General features: G+C 56.3%; 1 protein-coding gene across 8 annotated transcripts in view; it reads left to right on the top strand.

The window, feature by feature from the left end:
• The first annotated feature begins 3959 nt into the window (after nucleotides 1-3959).
• Nucleotides 3960-23005, top strand: part of GRM4 (glutamate metabotropic receptor 4) — a 125356-nt gene continuing 106310 nt past the window's right edge. For 2 of the 8 annotated variants that reach the window (XM_074397921.1, XM_074397920.1), the window contains exons 1-2: nucleotides 4158-4948; nucleotides 16479-17363. In XM_074397921.1, coding sequence (XP_074254022.1) covers nucleotides 16845-17363 — 519 coding nt within the window. In that variant the 5' untranslated portion in view covers nucleotides 4158-4948; nucleotides 16479-16844. Of the gene's footprint in view, nucleotides 4021-4155; nucleotides 4949-7130; nucleotides 7308-16478; nucleotides 17364-23005 lie in introns of those variants that run through there. The other 6 variants (XM_074397919.1, XM_074397917.1, XM_039467751.2 and 3 more) reach the window with 6 other exon arrangements.

The raw sequence follows: 23005 nt of genomic DNA, 5'->3' as shown, positions 1-23005 counted from the left end.
CTCAGCCTCCTGAGTAGTTGGGATTACAGGCACGCACCACCACACCTGACCAATTTTTGTATTTTTAGTAGAGCTGGGGTTTCTCCATATTGGTCAGGTTGGTCTCAAACTCTCAACCTCAGTTGATCTGCTCGCCTTGGCCTCCCAAAGTGCTAGGATTACAGGCTCGCCTGGCCTGTAATTACCTCAGGATTCTTAACCTGGGCCCCAGCCCCTTGACCCCAGCCCCTGGCTCCTCCTCAAGGCTGCAGAGTGACTTATGACTCTCTGGAGAGCCTGGGGCCATTGCATTCTCTTCGAAGTCAGCTCTTCATCCTGACAATGTCCTTCCAGGGGACAGTTATTGTTTAAACAAACTCCCCCATCAGAGACATTTTCATCTAATGGCCTGGTTTAGGGGAAACCAAAATTGAAACCCATCAGACACGGAGGCTGAGGTGATGGCTGGGCCAGCTCAACACGGAAGCATTTATCAGGTGTCCTGGGTCGGCTCGGTTCTCAGGGAACCTGCACCTCCAGACTTGCTTTGATTTATTTCAACAAATCCTAAACTTCAGGATTTTCAAAGACAATTGCCCTCCTCTATTAGGATTCTTTCGAGAGGTTGGGGGGATTTGTTTTTACTCACTGGGGAGGCCAGAGAAAGAGTAGGAAGAAAGAATCTGATGCAGCAGTAGGGAGTTAGGTCAGACCTCAGGAAGAACTTCCAGGTCACACAGGTATGAAGAACAGGCTCAGGATTCTATTAGTATTTTCTTTAGGACTCCTTGCCTCTCTCTTCTCCCTTCAGCCTTCTCCATCCCCTGCAGAGCCAGTGTTGCCATTTCCCTGGATAAGGACTGGTGCAGGGATGGGTGGGTCAGCATCACCCCCTGCTTACGCTACCAGTAGCGTCCAGTCTCTTTTAAAGGTTTAAGAGTGAGACCCAGTTCTGAATCCCAGCATCCTTAGGGAGACCTTGGTGTAGCCCCCGGTCTCACCGACGGGAAAACCAATGCTCAGAGAGGCTAGAGGGCTCCCCGACATCGCCTGGTTCTTAGCGCAGAGGTCTGGGCTTCTCGGTTTCCAGCCCTGTGCCCTCTTCCCCTTACCCCAACCCTTCCCTGTCAGGGCACACAGAGGGGAGGCGGGCTTGTTGGAGGCGGTTAGGAATCAGGCCTTGGAGCCACTGGTCCAGGCCAGGTCCCTTGAAGCATGACTCCTTGAGGTCACTTCTGATTGCTTTTCTCCCACAGCTGTGGTTCCCTAGCTCTGCCAGGGCAGGAGACGCCCCTGGAAGTTCCTTGACCGGTGTGTGTGGTGTGTGTGTGTGGTGTGTGTGTGTGTGTGTGTGTGTCAGTCTGCGTCTCTGTGTGTGAGTCTGTGTTTGGGCCTCTGAGTCTGTCTGCACAGCGAGTCAAGTCAGCCACCGCCCAGCAGAGAGAAGAGGGCGCCCCAGCTGCACAAGCAGGGGCCCACAGCCGAGGGCGGCTGACGGAACGCTTCTGTGCTGCGACGGTCTGGAGGCCTGGGGTGGTCAGGATGTTGCCCGGAAGAGCTAGGCCTCAGGCTGGGAACCTGCAAACCGGACGAGTCCACAAACTCAGCCATCTGCCAGCCAACAGCGTTTCTTTTTTTAACCCCTGAAAAATATAGCCTGCCCAGCCTTCTGCGACACAGCTGGTGGGGGGCGGGGGGTGGGATAATTATGGCCAGAGTGAAAGCAACACTGGGGCAGGGGGTGGGGAGAGTGGCTGGGTTTGTTTTGTCTCTCAACAAACCATGGCCCATGTGATCTTCAGTTTAATTAGTTCATTCATTCATTCATTCATTTATTCAACAAGAGTATATTGAGGATTCTGTTCCGTGTTAACAGTTTCAGTGGCTCCCACTTACGGGCGTCTAAATACAGGAGTAGGTGCTGTGGGTACATTATTTTATTCTCTTTTCATGAACACCTTGTAAGTAGGGCCCAGGCGCTAGACCATATGGTACCTCTGAGACGATCGCATCTTTTAGGCAGACACAGCCTCAAGACGGGATTCGTCACTAGTCAAGATCAGGCAGGCTGAATTTGAGCTGAGCCCCCTCACCTGGGTGGCCTCCTGCAGTGAACGTCCTGCACCTCAGATCTGCAGTCCTGCTTTGAGATTCATGTTATCATCCTTGCTTTACAGATAGAAAACGGAGGACCTTGGGCAGTGTGACCCAGACACACACACGTGACATAGTCTGGTTCGAACCCAAGCAGACTGCAAGGACACAGCCTCTCCAGGAATAACCTGAGTTCTCTGCAAGCCCAGAGCAGAGCGCACTTGGCTGTGCAGAGCGGCTGGGCAGCAGGAACTTTCAAGGCCTTCACTTACATCTCTACAAAATGTGTGGTGCTGAGGTCCGAATGGCCACAGGGTGCACTCCTCAAGGGCAGAACCGTGTTCAGTCATGTGTGTACACTCAGAGCTGGAAATGGAGCAGGACCTCGGTCAGTGTTGTTTGCATTAAAAAAAAAAAAAAAAAAAAATGGCGGCCGGGCGCGGTGGCTCAAGCCTGTAATCCCAGCACTTTGGGAGGCCGAGGCGGGTGGATCACGAGGTCGAGAGATCGAGACCATCCTGGTCAACATGGTGAAACCCCGTCTCTACTAAAAATACAAAAACTTAGCTGGGCATGGTGGCGTGTGCCTGTAATCCCAGCTACTCAGGAGGCTGAGGCAGGAGAATTGCCTGAACCCAGGAGGCGGAGGTTGCGGTGAGCCGAGATCGCGCCATTGCACTCCAGCCTGGGTAACAAGAGTGAAACTCTGTCTCAAAAAAAAAAAAAAAAAAAAAAGGCATGAGTGAATGAACAATCTGGGTGCTTCCCTCAGAGACTTCAGACTGATTGGGTAAATGAGACATGTATTTGGGCCATTACGTGTGACAGCAAAGACAGTGCAAGCTTTGCCAACATTTATTCACTCACCAAACATTCCTTGAGCTTACGCTGCTGTTCAGGCATGGTGCCAGGCTCCATGGCAGAATGATGCTGAAGGAGATGTGGTTTTGGGCTCGCATCTTCTGGAGTTCTGGAGGAGCTGGGGCCTGGCAGGTCTTTAGGAAGGGGCAGAAGCATGGAAAAGGGACAAGGAGGGAGAAAGGGTAGTCCAGTTGCAGAGGGTGGGGGTCTGTCCCTGTTATTCTCAGACCCTCCCAGACATTCCCCTCACCTCATTTCCCCTGTAGAAATTAGGGCTGGGCTATGAGGGTGCCGAGTCCTCCCAGGCCTGGGCAGCATCAAGCCCAAAGTGGCACTCTGCAGGTCAGCGGGGGCTTGAGGTACTGATGAGGAGGGAGGCCTCTGGCCAGCCTCTCCGGCTCTGCTGCCAGCCACCTTCTTCCCCAGCTCCCCGGCAAAGCGTGGTGCGCCCTCCTCAGGACAAGGACAGTCACACATCACAGCTCTAATTGAAGCCACTTCTGCAGTCTGGGGCGAGATGCTCTTGCAATCCTAAGAGGGCTGCGTGGCTTCCTCACTTCCTCCCCTGCCTGCCTCTAACCTGCCCTCTCCTGAGCGTTTCCAAGCCCCTTCTAGGAAGGAGGCGAGCTGGCTTTATGTTTGGCTAGAGGATTCTTCCCGAGTCTCATTGCAGCCTGCCGACCAGGCCACCTGTTACGCTTTTGCCAACCAGTGCTGGAGGGAGGCCGGCCGGTGGGGTGTTTCCCTAGCCTGGTGGGGTTCTGAGGTGTAAGGGAGCTTTGTGGAAGGTGTCCCCAGGACAGGCTGTGAGGTCTGGGGCAAGTGGAGTCACCTCACTGGGCCTCAGTTTCTCCCCTTGTTACATACTTGAACCAGGAGTAGTGGGGTGTGCCAATGAACATGCCACATGGGGGCATATGCCACGTGCACGCGGATGTGTGAGGTTCCAGTGACGCACCAGGGTGGGAGTAGCGCACCCCTCTGCATCCCTGTGCTTTGCTGTACTTTTCTGGGTGTGTGCTGGGGAGGCTATGCTCCTGACCCTCCCCCTATGGGGTGAGAAGGGGTCCCCGCCATGTCCTCGGGGTAGGTGAGCAGGCACGCACAAGGGGAGGAGGAAGGGGGGGCTTCCGGGAGAGGGCGCCGTTGGGGTGTGGTGGAAGGGGAGCTGCCAGCAGGGCGGGTGTGGAGGGGTGGCGGAGCTCCGCGAGAGCTCTGGCCTTCCGGAGGTGGAGGTGTGGGGTAGGGGGTGGCCTCCAGGTGCTCTCTTTTTAAAAGGCCGGCAGAAGCGCGTGAGCTTGGCCCGCACTTTGAGCGCAAACTTGCTGGGCTGGGCTCGCACCTCCTCGAGTGCGGCAGCGGCTGCTGGCGCCGGGGCCCGGTGGCCGCGTGGCTGCGGCCCCCTGGCCCCCTTGCGCTTCCCGGAGCTCCCGCCCTCTCCCGCAGCCTCCCCTCTCCGCGCCTTCCTCGCTCCCTCGTCTCTCGCTCCCTCTCTCGCTCGCTCTCCAGCGCGCTCTCTAGCTCGCTCTCATTTTTTTTCCTGCTGCTGTTGCCGCTGCCGCTGCCGCGGCGCCGCTAGGCGCCCGCACCTCCGCCGGTTGCGCTTGCCGGTCGCTCCCGCTCCGCTCCCTTCCCAGCCCGAAGCTGTCGGCCAGACTCAGCTCCCCTTGCCGTCTCGCCCGCTCCTTCCGGCTCGGACGCCGGGCTCCGCCGCAGCTGGAGCAGGGGTTGCCGCCGATTCCCTCCTCGCTTACTGGCTCGCCGGAGCAGCAGCGGAACGCCGCGCGCTTGGTGGCGGCTCCTGCCGGGCGGCCGCCAGCTCATCCCCGCAGCGTCCCGGACTCCGGGCGGCTCTGCGCCGGGCTCGGTCCGCAGCGTCAGCACCGCTCGCCACGGCCCGGGCTCTGGGCACCGCGAGAACCGTGCCTCCGGCCGTCGCCTGCCTGCCTGCGCCCCCGGGGCAGGCGGGCACGCAGCCGATCCCTCGCCGCGGCTTAAACCTTGCTGGCGCGCGGTGAGTTGTGGCCCGAGGGGGACGGACAGAGGGGACCGTGCCCTCCGGCCTCCTGGGGCGCTGGCTGCGGCGGGGACCTCGGGGTTCGGGAGGTGGCCTCCAGCGAGCTCCCGCGCTTGAAGTGCCCGGAGGAGAGCCGGCGCCTCGGGAGCTCTAGGGGCCAGAGGGCGCGGGACCTGAACTAGAGGGTCTCCCTTCGGGGCTAGGGCAGGCTTTCCGGATGTCCCCGAGGGAGGGAATGGGGCAGAGGCTTTTTTTGCGGGCACGGTGGAAAGTACTGTCTCTGTATACGGGGGCTTCCACCGGATGGAGGGTCGTGTCAGCTTTCAGGTGGGGGCGGCGGCATTAGCGCATCCCGGTCTGCGGAGAGGCAGGACAGGCAGAACAGGCGGGGGCGCCGGGCATTATTTGCGCCTCTTCGCGGCAGTCTCCCGGTGGGAGGGCACCCAACCTCGCGCGCCTCGGCTCCTTTCCCAGGCACCGGGTCCGGCTCCCGTGCCCGCCCCAGCGCCGCCTTAGCCACCGGCCAGAGCCCGGCAACCGCTTGCCCGTGTCCTCGGCCGGTTGGGGCGGTCCCCAGGGTCTGGGGTCACCCCGCAGCCCTAGGACTTCAGGGTCAGGGTCTCTCCGGACACACGGGACCGTCCCTTCCCGGGACCCTGATGAACCTGCGAGTCTACGCGGCCGCGGGGCGAGCGGACCGGCCGTGGTCTCTGTGTGCTCGCGCGTGTGTGCCGGGGGTCCCCGCTCCGGGGTCAGTCTTCCCCGGCGCTCGCAGGTGGGAGGTGTCTCCTCCCGCGCGGGGGCGGGGCCGGGAGGTGGAGGCCCCGACTGCGAGAGGCGCCCCCGCACCAGGGCGGTCTGAGGCTGTTTGTGCTGACACGGGGCAGCAGCAGCACCGGCGGAGGCAGGGAGTCCTGAGGCCCGAACGTACGAGCGCCCCCTGCCCCTAGGCCCCGAGTGACATTCCTTCCTCAGACTTTCAGTCCCTTTTGGCGGAGGCCCCTTGCTGCTTTCTCCCCTCTCTGCCGGCACCATTCCAGCCCCTGGCGCGGGAGAACGTCGGCCTTTCCGGACACCGACTGAGCTGGGCTTGCTTAGTTGGGTGCCCGAAGCCACGTGTCTGTCAGAGAGATGGCTGCCCCTGTGTCAATCTGGCAGAAAGCCCGAGGTGACAGGGAGGCAGGGGCCTGTGTGTTCCCATCATAGTCCCTCGCCTTGTCCGTTCTGGGGTGAGAGTGGGGGCTTAGGGCAGGTGGGGAGGTCAGGGATCCCAGAGTCTCCGTGCAGAGGACCGCATCCCACACCTTGCGGTTCTGTAGCGCTCAGCCTCCCGCCCCAGGGCCGGCCCTTGGTGGAGGTGAAGAATGCCCTCATTCCCATCTCACTACATTCCCTGGATGTGTCCTGTGCTCCCCACTTTCTCCCGGATCCCGATGGGATGCTGGGCCTCAGGTCTGCACGCTCAGCCCCTCCGAGCTCAGAAGGGCCTGGGGGCCTTCCTGCCTGAGGTAGGGGAAGCTTCTATGAAGAGGGGAGGACTAGCTGGAGCCTTTCCGGAGGTGGCACAACTCCCGGAGAGGCCTCTGGACACTCCGAGGTGGGATCACCCACAGCGCAGGGGCCTCATCACCTCTTCTTGGCGAGCCCTGGGGACTGGTGAACCGGCCCTGGAAGTGGACCTGACTGCAATGGGGAGCGGAGGTTGGAACCTTGTCGCCTCCCACTTCCTGGAGGGCCTCACCAGCTCTTAGTCAGATCCTGTCCTTGGGGTGGGGTGAGGGGGTTTTGAGGATGGCACCTCGGAGCCTCTGCTCATCCCTGGGCTGGGCACGATGTCCCCTTGTGAATTGGATGGCCACTGTCTCCATGTTCTTCCAACTTCTGTCCTTTTACACATAAGCTTTTGCCTACCTACCAGTACCTTCACACCTGTCAGGGACAAAAATACCCCCAAAGTTATTCCCCCCTCCCCCGCACCCTGCACCTTAGCCACTTTAGAGACTACCCTTTCCAGGGGCATCTGCATTTAAGAAAGACGGGAGAGGAAGATGGCAATGCTTAGCCTAAAGGCGTGCTTACTCTACTCAGGGATTCTCAGCATTTTCAGGAGCGAGATATATGGGGTGGGGCGGGGGGGCATGTAGCTTGTCACTAGGCACAGGTCCCGAGCAGGCGGAGGGGAGGCGGGAGCATGTCAGGAGTTGAGCTGCTTTTTGGGCCTCAGTGGCCTTGCGTAGGTTGCTCCTCCTCCCTGCCCCCCTCCCTCCTCCCCCGACCTGCGTCTGGGCGGCTTCATTCCGTTGGAGGCGTGACGTCTCTGAGAGGGAGCGCCTTGCACAGCAGCAGGCAGCCCGAGGTAGGTGAGCGAGCGAGCGAGCGAGCGAGGGAGCGAGCGTGTGAGCCTGGGACTGAGCGGTGTGCTAGCCAGAAGGGCCAGGGGCCTGGGCTCAGGCCCAGGAGGGCTCTGCAGCCCCCACTCGGTTCATGAGGGGCCCACAGTCCAGCGCCAGGATGGGTGGCCACACCCATACCTGCCCTGCTGCAGGGGGACAGTTGGCAGCCAAAGATGGGAGCAGAACCCACGGGCTCCTGAGCTGAATAATTACAGCTGGTAGATGTGTCCTCTCTCCTAGGCAAGTGTGGAGCCAGCAGTTGCTAATTACCACCCACCCCAAGATATCTGCCCACCCCCCTGTCCTCCTCTGCTTGGCCCAGAACCCAACTTTCCAGTAGGCAGGCCGCACTGGCAGCCTGGGCAGCTGAGCCTGCCGGCTGCTGGCTGGAAGGTTATCTCACTTCTGCAGAGTGGCAGCCGCCTTTGCCTCTTGGAGAAGGCATGCGGCGAGCTGGCATCGGAGCTCCGGCCCCACTCACTGGAGCTGCAGAAGAGCGGCTGGCTGTCTTGGGGGGCCTAACGGGGCTGGCACTGGTAGGCAATGGGCCCGGAGCAGTGGACAGCAGCTCTCTGTCACTCCCACTCAGCCTGATGGCTCCTGGAAAGAACGGAGAGGGCTCATTTTCTTAAGTGTCACCTCTGCCCTAGTTAGCAGGGAACTATAAAAAATTAAGTTAGAGGTTTTGCTGCCTTTGGTCCTTGTAGAGTGCAGGCTGCTTTTTCTTTGTCCTGTGAGCCGTCTGTCTCTCTCCTCTCTGTACTGTCTCTGGCTTCCCTCTCTCTGCTGCCTCCTAGATGAACCTGAGGCTGATAGCTTCTCCTTCACAACCAGTTCCTTCTCCCTGCCCGCCCTGGGGGCTTCCGCCTCAGTTTCCTGCTTCTCCCTCCACCTGGCTTGCCTTGCCTGAGGCTGCTCCTGAAAGGGAGGCATGTCAGTGGAACTCGCTTAGAAGAGAGGAACCCTACTATCTGGCAGCCAGCGCACCCTGTGGCCCTGCCCACCTCCCCGCCACCGACCCACAGGCCCAAGAGACTGTTGCAGTCTGTCCGTGTTTCTCTTGGCTCCTTGGAAAAACGAGCACCACAAGGATAGTAAAAATCACCCCTTAAATTAAAGCGGATGACTCCCGTCGAAATGTTTTATTATTAACTCCACCATTTAGCAATCTCGTGGTAGCAGTGAGGCATAAATACATGTGTACACACGTATGTTAAATAAATTGGGGAACGAAGTGCATGATGACATTATCTGGACCCCATTCAATTAAGGTAGATATTATCTGTGGTAATTGGGAAATGCCAGCCTATGCCATTTGGGGCCGAGCCACGCTGACAGGCAGGCTGTGGTGTCTGGTTAAGGCTCTCAGTTCTCCTGAGAAGGCACTGGCCGCCCATCGGCTGTGATGATGGTGAATCCCAGGGGACCTCCAGCAGCTGCGCTCCCCAGGCTGGGCCACCTGCATGGGAACCAGGAGATCTGTGTTCCACCCAGTCCCTCACACTTGGCCGTCCCAGCCACCCCTCTGCTCCTTAGGGTGACGCAAGCTAACCCCTGGATCTGTTTCCTGGTTGGGGCCATGACTTCTAGTAAAAACTCTGCCATTGCTGCAGGGTTATTTTTAGGTTTAAGTATAGAAATAAAGATCGGCTGCCGGGCGCGGTGGCTCAAGCCTGTAATCCCAGCACTTTGGGAAGCCGAGGCAGGTGGATCACAAAGTCAAGAGATTGAGACCAATCTTGGTCAACAAGGTGAAACCCCGTCTCTACTAAAAATACAAAAAATTAGCTGGGCATGGTGGTGCGTGCCTGTAATCCCAGCTACTCAGGAGGCTGAGACAGGAGAATTGCCTGAACCCAGGAGGCGGAGGTTGTGGTGAGCCGAGATTGTGCCATTGCACTCCAGGCTGGGTAACAAGAGCGAAACTCCGTCTCAAAAAGAAAAAAAAAAAAAAAAGAAAAAAAGAAATAAAGATCGGAGGCTTGACCTGATTCCTAAGCTTGTGGAGGGGATTGCTTTCAGGTGTCACTCACTGCCCCTTTTCAGTGCCTGACCTCGGTGCAGACTCGGGATGGAAGTCTCCCCACCAACCACAGTTACATTCATGCGGCGCGGAGTTTGGGTGTTGACGGGGCTATGCCAGTGGGCCCTGCTTTCCAGTGCAATGTTGGGTTGTTGGGGGGACAGGAAGAGAGAGGAGAGCAGAAGAAGCAGTATTAGCGGCAAAGCCCACAATAATCGTGTCTGCAGGCAAAGACACTTTCCCATTTGGGTCTTGTGCTGGAAAACTAAGAGATGGTGATGGCATGTGGGGACGGGGAGGAGAAGCCTAGGGTCTGCATGGTTGTGAAGGCCTGCTGGGTGGAGGAGACCCAGGCAAGCATGAGCCTGGTGGCTGGTCCCCTGGCTCTGGGAGAGGAGAAAGGTCAGGGCGGGGTGTTTTCTGGGCTGAGCGGGGGGCCCAAGGGCTGATGAGACTGCTTGCCTTGTCAGGGGGACTTGCTGCTGTGAGCTGCTGTGGCCTTCGAAGGTGGCTGTCCTTCTAGGTTTCAGGTTTCTCTGGTGGTGAGTCCCTGCCTGTGCTGTGCTCAAACCCTTCAGTGGCCCCTCGTGTCCCTGTCCACACTGTGGTCCATAAGGTCCTGTTGATCTTGTGTTCTGGGCCCTCTCTGACTTCATTGCATCAACCCTCTCCCCACTGCCCCCTGGTCGTGTTGGGCTCCTTGCTCATCCTCAAATGTCAAGTGCCAAGCCCGTGCCCACCTCAGGGCCTTTGCACTTGATGTTCTTTCTCTTTGGAATCCTCTTCGCCCAGGTGTTCACACGACTCATGCCTTTATAGCTTTTACTCTAGGATCAAATGCCACCTCCTCAGAGAAGCCCTCCCTGATTATTCTTTTCTAAAAAAGCCCCTCCGGGTCATTTCCTGTTGCCTTACCTGCCTTATTTTCTTTCATGTCCCCTGACCCCTGAAGTCCCAGCCATCTGTGGGTTCATGTATTTGTTCTCTGTCCTGTGCTCCTCCCCACTGGGACATGGGCTCCACAGGGCAGGTATTTGTGTCTGTTTCTCTCCTAATAATCCCCCAGTGCCCAGAGCAGGGCCAGGCGCGCAGTGGGAGCTCAGCACACCTTTGAATGTCACACCGAAGGACTGGATGGCTGTGGCAGAGGGGACTGTCTTCTATGCTTGAGCACACAACAGAGTTGTAAGAATTCAGTGCAAGGTCCGGGTGCCACTCTGGACTGGGCACACTGCTGCAGATCTCCTGTCCTGGGCTCTGCTCTGGGCAGGGACCTGGCTTTGCCTGGTCAGTTACTGAGCCTTTCCTGTGTTCTGAAGCTGGGCCTGGGCATGGAGGACATAGAGATGAGGACAGTGCTGTCCATACAGCCCTTCAATTTGCTCCCAGCCCCTCAGTGTTAGCACGAGAGGGGTTCTGTGTTATTAACTGCAGAGGAAGGAGATAACAGGAATTGTAATAATCAGGGCAGGCTTCCCGGAGGAGGAAGGATCTCAGCTGCTTCTTGAAGGGTGAGCTACAGAGAGAGGAGGCTGGAGCAAATCATAGGTTGGGGGAAGGCAGGGGCAATGGAGGTAAAGTTTTCTGCTCTGAGTTTACACTGGCATTAAGCAAAAGAATTACTTCCTCCTTCCCTCCCTCCCTGCTCTCCTGGGGGCATTCCTCCCCATACACAGCACAGAGCCAGTCACTTCTGAATCAGGGCCCTGTTGTTTTGGCAAAATAGGGAGGTGACAGCTTGTGGAGTGGGATCTGGGGTTTCTGACATCGGGAGGCTTCCTGGTCCAGGCTGGTGAGCTGGAGCAGCTCAGTGGGGCAGGAAAGGGAAGAGAGTCGGGGGCCAGATCCCCACTGTGCCCTCCTCCTTGCGCTTAGCTCTTAGCACGTGGCTGTGGCCATTCTGGCTGACTGCCTGGGAGCAGGGTTTCTCTTTAGGCAGAATAGAGCCCAGCTGGCCTGGGGCGGGTTGAAGGTTTCAAGATGCCTCCTCATAGCCCAGTCAATCCTTAGCTTCCCTGCCTGAAACTATGCCTCACGTTCCACCATTAGAATCATTCCTGTGGGTTAAAGAATTGCTTGTGGAAGGGGCCTTAAATGCAGAAATAGATTACTTGAACGAGAGGCCCAGGAATCATTTGGCTCGCATCACGTAACGCATTCACTTCCACGAAGCCTGCTGGGATGCCAGGCTCTGTGCAAGGCTGGGCTGGAGAGGTCAGCATGAGGAGCGCTGTGCTAGGATTTGAAGGGCTAACTGGCTATCCCCTTCCCCATGGCCTGGGAGTCATACAGGTGCAGCTGGTAGGGGTGGCACAGTTCCGATGACCCGATTCCTGGGTCTTGGCCCTGTCCTACAAACCACACCTCTTCCCAGCCAGTGGGGGCCCAGAGGGATGGCAGAGGGGTCACAGAGGTGAGGGGAGGGGAGAGGCCTCTAGTTCTCCCTCACTTCCCCTTTGGGGCGGTGGCACTGCCATCCCCCTTCTGGGAGACGCAGGGTGTGGGCGATGAGGCATCTAAACAGCTCAGGAATTCAAACCAGACTCCACACAGCCATTCACAATTCTCAAGCACTCCTGAGCACCTGGGCTGCGTGCGCCCTGCGGAGGCAAAGGTGAAGGAGACGAAGCAAGTGCCAGTGGGAACATGGAGAAAGTTGGAAGCTGACAGGAAGGTGGGAGGGACCTCTTGGCCTGGCTTTTCTTGCTGAACCCCGAGGGTCTCAGGCCTGAGTCCACAAACCCCCTCCTATGGGAGCTGACCCTCAGAGGGCCAAGAGCAGGAAGGAGCCAGGGGCTCTGGCGATGACGCTGACCCTGGGGAACAAAAGACAAAGTTGTTCCCTCTATTTGCCTTTTATTGTGGTGTTTGGGTTTTGTTCCATTTTCTTAGTGTTAGGAGACTAAAAGGAAGCTCAGTGAAAAATAATTGGGGGTTTGGTGAATCACGGTAGTTCTCTTCAGACCTGGTTGTTGTTTTGTGGTTTGTGGTGCTTTCTGACTTGGTCCCTGGATGCCACGGGAAGGATTGAAGTTGGAAAAGCACAAAGGTCCTGCTTATTAATATTATACTAAGAAGTGGGCCGGGCAAAGTGGCTGACACCTGTAATCCCAGTGCTCTGGGAGGCTGATGCTGGAGGATTGCTTGAGCTCAGGTGTTTGAGACCAGCCTGAGCAACATAGTGAGATGTTATCTGTGCAAAAATAATAATAATTAGCCTGGCATGGGGGCACATGCCTGTAGTCCCAGTTATTCAGGAGGCTGAGGTGGGAGGATGGCTTGAGCCTGAGAGGTTGAGGCTGCAGTGAGCCATGATTGCACCACTGCACTCTGCCTAGGCGACAGAGTGAGACCCTGTCTCGAAGAAGAAAAGAAGAAAGAAGAAAGAGAAGGAGAAGGAGAAGGAGAAGGAGAAGGAGCAGGACACGATGACTTAGAAGTGGTCACAAGGCAGGTTCCTGGAGTCTCTCCACGAAGGCCCTTGATATCAGAGGCCCCAGCTGGGATGCACGGGGACTCCCCCAGCACCCTTACCCTAATGTTGGTGGGGGAAAGTGGTAGCTTGCAGCTGTCCCCCATCAGCTCCCCTTATACTCAGTCACTGGAAAGAACGCTCTGGAAAACACTGTTGGCCTGTGAGCTATTGCTGTGTGGAGGTGACCGAGTCACCGTCATCCCTGCCCCTTCAGGGCTCTCATCCCTCCAGGCCTGGATCTGTCCTCCCCTGGAGCCAAGGAACCTGTGGAGCGGGAGAAGAGGAGAGAGACTGGGAGAGGGTGCTGGGGAAGAAAGAGCGAAAAGAGGCCCGCGTGGGGGTGGGGCCCACACTGACTTGGGCTCACAGTCATCCAGGCCATTTTGCTTGGGGAAGGATGCCCCAAACTGACCCAGGCTTGAGCTCTCCTGGCTATTTTGGAATTGGCGGGGGAGTGTCTGAAAACTGGGGAAAGGACTTTAAAGAAGGACCCCTTCTATGTGCCCCCAGCTCCCCGCTCTGCAGAAGGAAGCAGCATCCGTCTGGCCCCACCCCGCCCCGCCCGGCCTCTGCTCTCAGTGGCTTCTTTCACTCATGGGGTATTTTTACTTTTCCCTTGTTCCTGTTACATGATCAAAGAAGGGAGGGGAAGCTAAAAGCGGCAGTGGCTTGCCCAGCTCTCTGGAGAAGCTCAGAAAAGGCAGGCCTCATGGGACTGAGGGGTGGACAGGGACCTGTGGGCAGGGTCTGGGACCCGGTCCTGTGGGAGGGAGGTCTCACAGGGGATCTGACCAGCTTGGGGCTCCAGGCTCTTGATTCTAGTCTGCGGGTGTTTGCCTTTCTCCTCTCGGAGGTCTCCTTCCTCCATAGCCTTTGTCCTTCCGTGTGTGTGTGTGTGTGTGTGTGCGCGAGCGCGCGCGCGTGCGCATGTGTGCGCATGCATGCACACACGCATGCATGCGTGTGCATGTACTGCTCAGCCCAGACATGCTCCAGCCTCAAGGAGAAGCCAGTGTGAGCCCTCACAAAGCCTCATCAGACTTCCAGATCCTGAGCAGGGCCTGACTGTCAAAAGCTGCTGTGCATTGATCTGCCAGCCTGGATCTGCCCTGCTGTAGCCCCTGTCATGACGCCAAAAATCCCTCCGTTTGAAATTCATGGAAACTGGTCATACACTCATAGGATGTTGGAATTGGCAAGGCCTGAGAGATCCTCTGGGCCAGCACAGAGGAGCAGCCAGGGGCATGGGCAGCCTGCACAAGCTCTGTGCCCCTGGCTAGATGTCGCTTAAGCACTTGGTGCCTTGGCTTCCTCATCTGTGAGAAAGGGATAAAAATACCATGTGGCTCATAGGGATGTGAGGATTACATGAGAAAATGTAGGTAAAGCACTCAGAACAGTGCTTGGCACATGGCAGTGGTTGTCATTTGCTGTGATTTCTCTATGGGGCACCGTCGGCATTTGGACAGGATGGTGTTTCACCTCACCGCAGGCTCTCCCACCCACAGCTGGCCAGGCAGCATCTCTGTCCCCACCTGAGCACGGGCAGGGAGCTGACTCTCCGCCATCATTGCAATAACTGAATATATGTCAGCAGGGGCAGTGTTGCCCCCGATTAGATTTCACTCCAACCCACCCATTTTACGGATTTTCCAGAGGACTAGGAGGGATGTACCTTACTTCCAGCCACTGTAGCAGAACTGTGAGATTCGGCTGTGGCTCTTCTAGTTTCTGTCTTCTGAATTTCCTGATACTGGCATTGGCAAATCGTATCCTCTCCACAGCCATCTAGGACAGAGATCTGGTCAACTTACTCACAGGAGGGCGTGAGTGATGGACAGCTCCATACAGGTGCAGCCCCTGCCCCTTGTATTTTAATGGCTCTTGAGCCTTCCCCAAAGCACTGGCATTGGCTCCCAGTCCTAGGTCCCTGGCTCCTGGCTCCTGGGGAGAGGATGGTATTGAGAAACTTTCTGTGGGCTTTGCTGGGGCTTCTTCAGTGTGGCTGATACGGCTTCTGATCTTGGATGCATCTTGACTGGCTGTGTGACTTTGGGAGAGTTAAGTGATGTCTCTGGGCAACCGGTTCACCTGCAGCATGGGGCCAGGGAGAATTCGTAGCCATATTCTTGGTTTCTGAGGAGGTAATGTGAAGGGAGCATTTTGAAGAAGGGGTGAAATGTGAAGTGAGGGTCTGGAAGGCCGGAGAAGCTCAGGAGCTGAGGCTGGACTCTGGGGCTCTGCAGCTTCCTTCGCTTCCCTTGGCCCAGACTAGTGCAGTCAGGGCCTCTGTTGGGGGAATGACAGGTGGGGAGGGATGGCCCTGAGACCACTGCTTGGTCTGGATGGAGGGACCACATCTTTGGGGAAGCCTCTTAATCCTTTCATAAGCTCCTCTTTCAACTGCTTGGGGAAACCAAGGCACAAATGGACAAGTGGCTTGTTGGTCTTCGTTTGACAAACCCCTGGGAAGGGGTCGTTGGGTCTGACCCCCAGCCAAGCCCTGACTTAGCTTCCATCCCTTCTCCCTGTGGCCTCCTAAGTGGTGGGGAGGGAGGTTGCTGGCTTTGAGTGGGGAGGCTGGGGTGAGGGAAGGAACCCCCAGGGGAAATTAGCCCAAATTAGCAGTGAGAATGAGGAAGGGCTGGTGTTCTCTGCTCTACCCTTGCAGATAAATATTTAATCACAACAACAATAATAATGATGATGATCTTAATAATGTGCAGTAGCTCAGGCCGTAACCCGAGCCCCACTCTCAGAGGGAGGAAGTGGGGGTGGGGAGAAAGGGCAGCAGAGAAATGGAGAGATGAAGAAAGTCAGGAGAGAGAGGGAGGGAGGACGTGCAAGCTGAACGGAGCAAGTGCAGGGGCTGCTGGGTTTACCCTCTCTGCCTGGGGTAGCTGTGCAGCTGGAGTGGAAGCCAAAGAGTACAGGGTCCACTTTGTGCTCTCTGACTCAGGATGAAAATCCAGAACCCCCACAGCCTCAGCTCCTCCCTGGCCTTCCCTTGGCCTTCAGAGTGAGCAGCTCCAGCCTGCACCACCACCTTCCAGGATGATTTCTTCTCGACGGGGCCTTACGTGCGTTTCTGGATCTCTGAGTCCCTGAAGAACCAAAGTGTCTCAGGTTGCAGAGCTGAGAGCAGCGAAGCTGGGCTGCAGTAGGCATTGTCCGAACTTTTCTGAGCTTGGAATTAAATTGCATACTCCCTGTGTGACTCAGGCAAAATGCTCTCCTGCTCTGGGCCTCAGTTTCCTCATCTGTGATGTGATTGGGCCCATGGGACCTGTTTCTTGCTCTCCTTCACATGGGTGTGTTGAGGAAGGCCCCTGTTCCTCCTAAGCCAGTTCCAGGCTGTTCCCGGGGAGTGTGCTCTCTGATACCTGGGCTACTGATGGCAGTGGGTACGGGCCTTAGGAAGCTTCAAACATGACCTAATTTCTCCCTTACACGCTCCTGTTTAAGACAGCGTTGAGCAACGGCAGAGAGGAAACCACGTTCAGGAGATTTATGGAGTCTTTGGTGATAACCTGCAGCATCTCCTTCTCTCAGGCTCCTGATGAGAGATGAGACTATCTAATGTCTTCTTTGGGCTTCTGTTTGATACTCTCTCTCTCTCTCTCTTCCCCTTCTAAGGTTGGTAAAAGGAGAGGATTGGAGCTGTTTTCTCCTTGATGCCAAGATACGCCAAGCTAGGAGCACTCTGCCCTTTCCACAGTCATCCACCGAGGACAGGCCTGCAGGACGGGACAAGGATCAGAGCCTCCCTGCAACCCCGGCCACTGCCTGCCGTCTGTGGGCCTGGACTGTGCGGGCAACTGCGCTTTGCCGGAGTGACGAGGAGGAGGTGGGAGAAGGCAGCAGCATGGGCCACGTGGTTGGCTGCCCTCAGTCCCCCTGCTGCTGAAGCTGCTCTGCCCATGCTCACCCAGGCCGTGGGGCCAGGGACCTGCCAGGGCTAGGAGTGGGCCTGCCGTTCATGGGTCTCTAGGGATTTCCGAGATGCCTGGGAAGAGAGGCTTGGGCTGGTGGTGGGCCCGGCTGCCCCTTTGCCTGCTCCTCAGCCTTTATGCCCCCTGGATGCCTTCCTCCCTGGGGAAGCCCAAAGGCCATCCTCACATGAATTCCATCCGCATAGATGGGGACATCACACTGGGAGGCCTGTTCCCAGTGCACGGCCGGGGCTCAGAGGGCAAGGCCTGTGGAGAACTTAAGAAGGAAAAGGGCATCCACCGGCTGGAGGCCATGCTCTTTGCCCTGGACCGCATCAACAACGACCCGGACCTGCTGCCCAACATCACGCTGGGCGCCCGCATTCTGGACACCTGCTCCAGGGACACCCATGCCCTCGAGCAGTCACTGACCTTTGTGCAGGCGCTCATCGAGAAGGATGGCACAGAGGTCCGCTGTGGCAGTGGCGGCCCACCCATCATCACCAAGCCTGAACGCGTGGTGGGTGTCATCGGTGCTTCAGGGAGCTCGGTCTCCATCATGGTGGCCAACATCCTTCGCCTTTTCAAGGTCAGTGCCTTGGTTGGTCCCCCGAGGTGCTCTTCCCCCAATGGCCTCTGCCCACCACACCCCAGCATGCCAGGCCTGGCCGATCAGCCCTTTTCTCCTCTTATTTTCCTCGCTCCAAGGGACAGTTTTTTCCTCAGAGCAGTGTCTGAGAATTTGGGCCAGCCTTCCCTGGTTTCAGTATGTTGTCCTGTGGTCCTGACTTAGGCATAGCAGAGTGAAAGGCATCGGGGAGGGACCCAGCCGTGTGGCACTGACCGAGGTGCTGAAACAGCACCTGCCGCTGGAGGCTCAGTGAGCAACTCCTCTCCGGGGAATTCTCCACACCACGAGGGAAAAGGATGTTCTGGAGAACGACAGAAGGGAGGAGGAGATAGGCAGACAGACAGATAAAAAGATAGGCAGGTGGATAGACGGAAAAGCAGACAGACAGATAAGAAGAATGGAAAGATGAATGCTGGAGGTTCCCGGGGAGATGAGACTTTTGCTTTGACGTTGTTTTCAAATAATTGCAATTCCCCAAAAAGATGTGTTTTTCTTCTGGGTAGTTGAGGAAGCCTCTTGTGGTCCTCTTGCCCCACCTGAGGTTGGAGAAAGTGTCCTCATTTTTTGGATGGCGTGTGGGGCTGCTGAGCCCGCGGAGAATGCAGATGAGGACAGGAAAACTGAGGCCTGCGGGAGTAGGCGGTCTCTGTTTCTGGTGCCCTGGGCCCTGAACCAAGCTTTCCTCTGATTTCCTTCCTTCTGCCCTTCTTCACTGCACACCTTTCTCCTTTTCCTTCTGGAATCCCTCCCAACCCCCTCCTCGCCGCCTCCTTTCCTCTCTTCCTGGGGCAAGAGCTGCTGATTTGCAATTCAATTGGAGCCAAGTGCTTCGCTAAGCTGCTAAAACAACTGAAAGCTACCGGGTAGAGAGAAAAACATTACAAGCATTTTACCAATAATTATGTGCCCGCTTCTCTCTTGGAGCCTGCCTTGTTTGCTCTGTGTGTGCATGTGCGCGTGTGTGTTTGTGCGTGTTTGTGTGTGTGGGGAGTGGAGGAGGGAATGGGGAGAGGAAGAGGAAGGGGCACTGAGGAAGCTGCTTGGTCCCTCCCTCACCCTAGTGTCAGATTGTTGGCCTCTGGAGTTGACCTCTGTCTCCCCAAAGTCTCCGGGGGTAGGGAGTGGACCAAGAGGCTGTTTTGCACCAAGCATGGTGGGGAGAACTGAGGCTGGACCCATTTCACCGGGACTATTTCTGGAAGCCATTAGCCTACCTCCCATGATGCATCAGGACTTGGGGGCCTGTCTGGCGGCCCTCATAGAAGTGGGGATGAAGGGAGAGGACAGTCCCAGTGTTGGGGTTGGGGTGAGGAAGCTGGTGGGTGGGGGTGACAAAGGGAGGAGGCCAGAGTTGTGCTGTCACATGTCTGGGTGGGGCAGGACTTTTGCCAGTTGGCTGCTCGGGGGCTGAAGAGCACATGTGCCCTCTCCTATGTATATAACCCTGTCTCTGGTACGCTCTGTGGGCCTCGAATATGAGGCTTTTCCTGGAGTGTTGGTTTTACTTGATGATTTGGATGAAAATATAATTTTAATTTTAAAACAAATGGATGCGTTATGAAGAGTGCAAAAGTTGTATGTGGTTAAATTTTTTTTTTTTTTTTATGATCAGTGGTTTATCCTGGTTGTACATAGTTTGAAGATGAAGCAGGGAACTTGAAGAAATTTCTGCCCTTGCATTAGGCGATTGGAGCAATCCCTGGGGGCTGTGTCGCTCTGAACGTCTTTCAGAGTTCCCTGGCAGGAGAGTTCAGGAATGAGTAGCCTGGCTCAGCCCTCCCACTGCACCCAGTTTTGCAGTGGGGACTGGGGACCAGAGGAGAGAGACAGAGCTGGCTGGGCTGTCCCAGGCCAGGGGCCTAGTGATGGCTCAAGCCAGATGAGTCATCACTTCAGCCTGCCTGGCCCTGGTCTGGGAGCTGAGGCAGCCTGGGCCGTCCAGCGGAGGGGACAAGCCCTGCACTCCTCCTTGTCAGCCTGGCAGGGTGGGGCACAGACCCACAGCCTCCAGGAAGGCCACCCTACAAGTGAGGCTGCTGCATTCTCTTGATCTGAGATTGTGATTGAACTCCCCTCGTGACTCTGGGTCTTTTAGAAAGATGGTAAAACAGCCTGGTCCAGTCCTTGAAGCTGTGACATTGGTGAGGGTCCCCTCTCCCGTTTTCCAGAGGGGAGTGAGTGCCTACTTTACAGGGAGGTGGGGAGGCTGAGAGGAGCTGAGCTCCCATTGCTTGGCACATGGTGAAGGCTCAAGGGATGGTCACTCAGCGTTAGGTATTAGAGTATGTTCTTAGGAACATAGATATTTTGAGATGAGATGCTCAGTGCCCAGACGGGAGAGTGGGCTGCAACTGCTGTGCTAACCTCTCCCAGGAAGGGGAAGGGCCAGGTAGGGTGAGGCGCCTGGGGTGAAGAGCCTCACTATCCTAGGGGTTCATGGTGTCCTCTGTTTGGCCACAGAGGAGCATGGTGTGGTCTCAGTTTGGCCTGCGCCTCCTCAGAACACAGGATGGAGTGGTTGGGGCCAGGGTCAGGAGCCCCCCAGGCTGTACAGACAGCGCAGAGGAGGTAGAAGCCTGGGGAGTGGTGCAGAAATAGGGAGAGTGTTAGAGCTGGGTGAGGGAAGGGAGGGGTGGGGAGAGGGAGCCAGCCGGCTGTGGCCTGCATTCCCTGGGTCCCTTTTAACATTGTTAATGTTCCAGGCTGGCGACAAGAGGCCTCCTCAATAATTAAACTGATAGAAACAAGAGGCTGGGTGAGAAACTTAAAAGCCACTTACAGAAGCAAAAAGATTGAACTTTGGGGAGGGAGATTGGGAGCAGGAGCCTCTGGAAGGAGAGGGTGAGCGGGATGGGGGGTCTCCTTTTGGGAGGGGCCCTGTGCCCACCTCCAGGTGTCCATTTAAGAGGATAGCACTGCAGCCCCTGCCCCACTCCCCTGATTATGGGTTAATGTGGCCTGCTAGGACCTGTCACCAGAGGCTGTGATGACAGCTCTCCTTCCTGCAAGGTGCTTGGCTCAGAGGGGAGCCCTGGGTTTGGGGGCACCGGGTGATTTCCTGCATGGAGAATGCTAATGGGGTGCAGTCGGGGCCAGGCTGGGAGCAAAACTCACAAGTGGCAGAGCTGGAAGGGGCCAACCTCTTGCTCTGCAGATGTGGACGCTGCGCCCTGATAAAATGACAGAGAAGGGCTCAAAGCCAGGTTCCCTCCTCAGGGCTGACTCCTGGGATACTGCCTGCTCAAATCAGCTGAGTCGGAAGTAGGACTTGAACAGGTCTTTGTTGGGGACCAGAAGGCCTGATTCTGGGAATTCATAGGTCTGACAGCTTCCATCCCTGACTTCCCTGCTCCCACCCCTTCTTTCATCCGAAGTTTGTCCCATTCTTTCAGGACAGGGGGCGCTGATGGGTGTGAAAAATACCTTTTGGTGGGCTCCTAAGCTCACTGGTTGTAGCCTGTACAAGGCACTGTTGTGGGCCCAGCCCAGATTCTGGCGCAAGTCAGGCCTCGGCTTTAATTCCTGAGCCACTGGTTACCTCACCTCCACTTACCATGTCAGTTATTTACACCATAGTATGAATGAGCCTATAAGACCTGGGCACAGTGGCTCCCAGCACTTTGGGAGGCCGAGGCGGATGGATCACCTGAGGTTAGGAGTTCGAGACCAGCCTGGACAGCATGGTGAAATCCTGTCTCTACTAAGAAAACAAAAATTAGTTGGGTGTGGTGACATGCACCTATAATCTCAGCTCCTCAGGAGGCTGAGGCAGGAGAATTGCTTAAGCCTGGGAGGAGGAGGTTGCAGTGAGCTGAGATCGTGCCACTGCACTCCAGCCTAGGTGACAGAGTGAGAGTTCGTCTCAAAAAAAAAAAAGAGGAACTTTTCCTGAGAGCAGTCATTTTTGGGAGAGAGGGTGAAGAACACACTGGAGACCCCCCGGAGGGAAGCAGTTTCCAGATTCTGTACCTGTAAGAGCTCAGAGGGATCCAGAAATCATTTCTTTGAGTCTACTATTTATTTTGCAGTGGAGAAAGCTGAGGCTTGGAGAAGGGAGCGCTGTACCACATGGGGGCAAGTATTTGGACTCTGGAGCCAGGCAGTCTGGGGCCTGACCACCCTGGCAAACTGCTTAACCCTTCTCTGCCTCACTTTCCTCATTTGTAAAATGGGGATGATAATGGTGCCAGTCTCATAGGACAGCATTGGGATTCAGAGTTAAGGTCCAGCTAGATGTCGTGGCTCATGCCTGTAATCCCAGCACTTTGGGAGGCTGAGCTGGGCAGATCACTTCAGGTCAGGAGTTCAAGACCAGCCTGGCCAACATGGTGAAACCTTAATAATAAGCTGAGATGGGCGTGGTGGCAGTTGCCTACTGTAACCCAGCTATTTGGGAGGCTGAGGCAGATGAATGACTTGAACCTGGGAGGCAGAGGTTGTAGTAAGCTGAGATCGCACTACTGCATTCCAGCCTGGGTGACAAGAGTGAAACTCAGTCTCAAAAAAAAAAAAAAAAAAAAAGAATTAAGGTCCAAGAAGGCCTAGCATGGTGCCTGGCACACAGTCAGCCCACAGGAAATGTCACTGCACAGCTTGTAGCTGGGCCTTAAGTCACCATGAGGGACTCCGCCGATGCGGAAGAGGATGGAGCGGGCAGGCAGTGACAGACGGTGACCTTTAAGGCTGATCCCGGAGAGTTCCCCACCATCTGCTGGGCCTCTTGTGTCTTCCTGCCTTGAGCGCAGCGCTCAGTGTTGAGACCGAGCACTCAACTTAACTTCGGGTAATGAGAGTTTCTTGCTCTCATGAAATGGGGGTGTGGGAAGGGGGAGCATGTGCCCTCTAGGCTCTTGGCTGCTTCTGGAGCTGAGGCTAAGGGTATGGCCCTGGGGGAACTCTGGCTTAGATCACACAAGATGTTCTGTCGAGGACGTGGCTTTGTGTCTTTATGTGTTTTTACTACACAACCAGGAGGGGCTCTAGAGAGAGCCCACCCACCCTCCTGTAGCCTGTTCATCTTGACCTGGCCAAGGAACCTGGAGGCATTTTTGACCAACGTCTTTCTGTTCATCAGCTCACCCTGCAGGCTCCACTGTCAGAACCTGTCGTGGACATGACAGCTCCTCATGGCCTCCACCCCAATAGTCCCTTACCCAGCCCATTACAGAAGCCCAGTCTTTCCTCTCTCGACTCCAAAAGGCCTCTCGTAGCCAAACCTCCACTCAGCAGCTGGAGAGATTTTTCTAAAACCCAGGTGGAATCCATTCAACCCTCTGCTTAAATCTTTTATTGGCTTCCTGTTGCTCTTAGATTAAAACGTGAACTCCTGATAGCCCTGGCGTCCCTTTGTCCCTCTGGGCACTGCCCACACCAGTCATACTGTTTTCTTTATGCTCCTTGAAGACACCAGGCTATTTTTCAACCGCAGGGCCTTTGCACCTGCTCGCCTCGCTGTCTGGAGTCTTCTCCTCCCACTCTTTGAAGCTGGATCTTCCACATTCAGCCTTGGGCTTAAATGGCCTTTCTTCAGAGAAGCTCCCGGGTCCCTGCCTATTCTGTCTCTTTCCCTGTTCTTTTCCTTGAAGGTGCTCATCATAGTT

Source organism: Saimiri boliviensis, chromosome 4 (genome assembly GCF_048565385.1).
Source record: "Saimiri boliviensis isolate mSaiBol1 chromosome 4, mSaiBol1.pri, whole genome shotgun sequence".
NCBI classification, from domain to species: Eukaryota; Metazoa; Chordata; class Mammalia; order Primates; family Cebidae; genus Saimiri; species Saimiri boliviensis.
The sequence above is the reverse complement of the archived record's forward strand: the minus strand, read 5'-3'. Positions and strand labels throughout refer to the sequence as shown.